This window comes from Mesitornis unicolor, unplaced genomic scaffold, assembly GCF_000695765.1.
Source record: "Mesitornis unicolor isolate BGI_N332 unplaced genomic scaffold, ASM69576v1 scaffold1649, whole genome shotgun sequence".
Classification (NCBI taxonomy): domain Eukaryota; kingdom Metazoa; phylum Chordata; class Aves; order Mesitornithiformes; family Mesitornithidae; genus Mesitornis; species Mesitornis unicolor.
Window position 1 is genome coordinate 10,428 of NW_010205015.1, and position 1,727 is coordinate 12,154.

The window sequence follows — 1,727 nt, forward strand, 5'->3', positions numbered from 1 at the left end:
TCAGTCCCCCAATCCTCTACAACTCCCTGAAAGGAGTGGGTAGTGAGGTGGGAGTCGGTCTCTTCTCCCTCATAGCAAGTGATAGGACAAGGGGTAATGGCCTCAAGCTGTGGCAGGGGATGTTTAGGTTGGATATGGGGAGGAATTTCTTTACTGAAAGTGTTGTCAAGCACTGGAAGGGGCTGCCCAGGGAGGTGGTGGAGTCATCATCCCTGGAGGTGTTTAAAAGACAAGGAGATGTCGTGCTAAGGGACATGGTCTAGTGGTGGACTTAGGACTGGTTCAATGGTTGAACTCAATGATCTTAAAGGTCTTTTCCAACCAAAACCATTCTATGACTTTAACCCTCACCCCCTCACCAGTTGTGCTGGCTGTCACAACAGGTACTTGGCGAAGCTGTCTTCAGTGGGGAGCATCTCTGAGGAGGAGACCTGCGAGAAGCTGAAGGGCTTGATCCAGCGCCAGGTGCAGATGTGCAAGAGGAACCTGGAGGTGATGGACTCGGTGCGGCGTGGGGCCCAGCTGGCCATCGAGGAGTGCCAGTACCAGTTCCGCAACCGCCGCTGGAACTGCTCCACGCTGGACACCCTGCCCGTCTTCGGCAAGGTGGTGACGCAAGGTGAGGCAGGAGGACACGAGCCTGGGGTGCTGCTGCATGGGGGATGGCTACCACAGCAGTCTGGTGGGCTACAGGAGGGGTTTGCTTGCTTGCCCCTGAGACAGTGGTTGCAGAGAATGGGGAATCACAGAATCACAGCCTGGTTTGGGTGCAAAGGGACCCTAAAGCTCCTCCAGTCCAACACCCCCATGAGCAGGGACACCTCCCACCAGCCCAGGCTGCTCAAAGCCCCATCCAACCTGGCCTTGGGCACTGCCAAGGGGGGGCGCCCACAGCTTCCCTGGGCAACCTGGGCCAGGGCCTCACCACTCTCAGAGCAAAGAATTTCTTCCTAATGTCTAATCTAAATCTCCCCTCCTCCAGTTTGAAACCATTACCCCTCCTCCTATCACTGCACGCCCTTATAAAAAGTCCCTCTCCAGCTTTCCTGTGGGCCCCTTCAGGTACTTCAGGAATGGCCCAGTGTTGGGGCTGGTTTGAGCAGCATATCCAGACCTTTGCAGTTCCTCAGCTGCTGGCTGCTTCCTCTCCCAAACCTTTTTCACCCCCAGCAGGTGCCCATGGCATGGAGGCACCAGCCCAGGGCATCCAGAGAGCCTGAGCCTTTCACAAGGACATGGCAGGTTGGAGCAGGGCCCTACAGTCTCCCTGTGGTCCTATCTCTGCCCTGTCAAGCCCAGGAGCTCTGTTCCGCAGCGGTGTGCTAGATCTACTCAGTGTCTTCTCTGGCAGCGCTGAAGCACTGAGGGCTGCCAGACCGGAGCCGTTTTTGGGTGAGCCCTCATGAGGACAGCCCTCTGCCGCCTGCCGACAGTAAAACACGCGGTGGCAGGACCCACCGAGGACAGCATCACCACGCAGCTGCCAGCCTTTGGGGGGATTTACAGCCCCCAGCCCCTCTGATCACAGCTGCACACAGGCGTCCCAGGGACACAGGGCTGTGATCAAACCCAGCAAAGATCCAGAGCATCACAGTGAGGAGATGGAGGGAAAAGCAGGGTGCAGACCACCGAAGGGGCCGTGCATCCCCTCAGGTGCCACTGCCATCTCTGATGCGCTGTCCCCCTTCCCATCCCAGCACACATAGACCAAATCCTCCCACCCCCCC

General features: G+C 57.8%; 1 protein-coding gene across 1 annotated transcript in view; it reads left to right on the plus strand.

Moving 5' to 3' along the window:
* Nucleotides 1-389: 389 nt before the first annotated feature.
* Nucleotides 390-1,727, plus strand: part of WNT4 (wingless-type MMTV integration site family, member 4) — a 3,824-nt gene continuing 2,486 nt past the window's right edge. Inside the window, exon 1 of the mRNA XM_010191221.1 lies at nucleotides 390-619. Coding sequence (XP_010189523.1) covers nucleotides 472-619 — 148 coding nt within the window. The 5' untranslated portion in view covers nucleotides 390-471. The remainder of the gene's footprint in view (nucleotides 620-1,727) is intronic.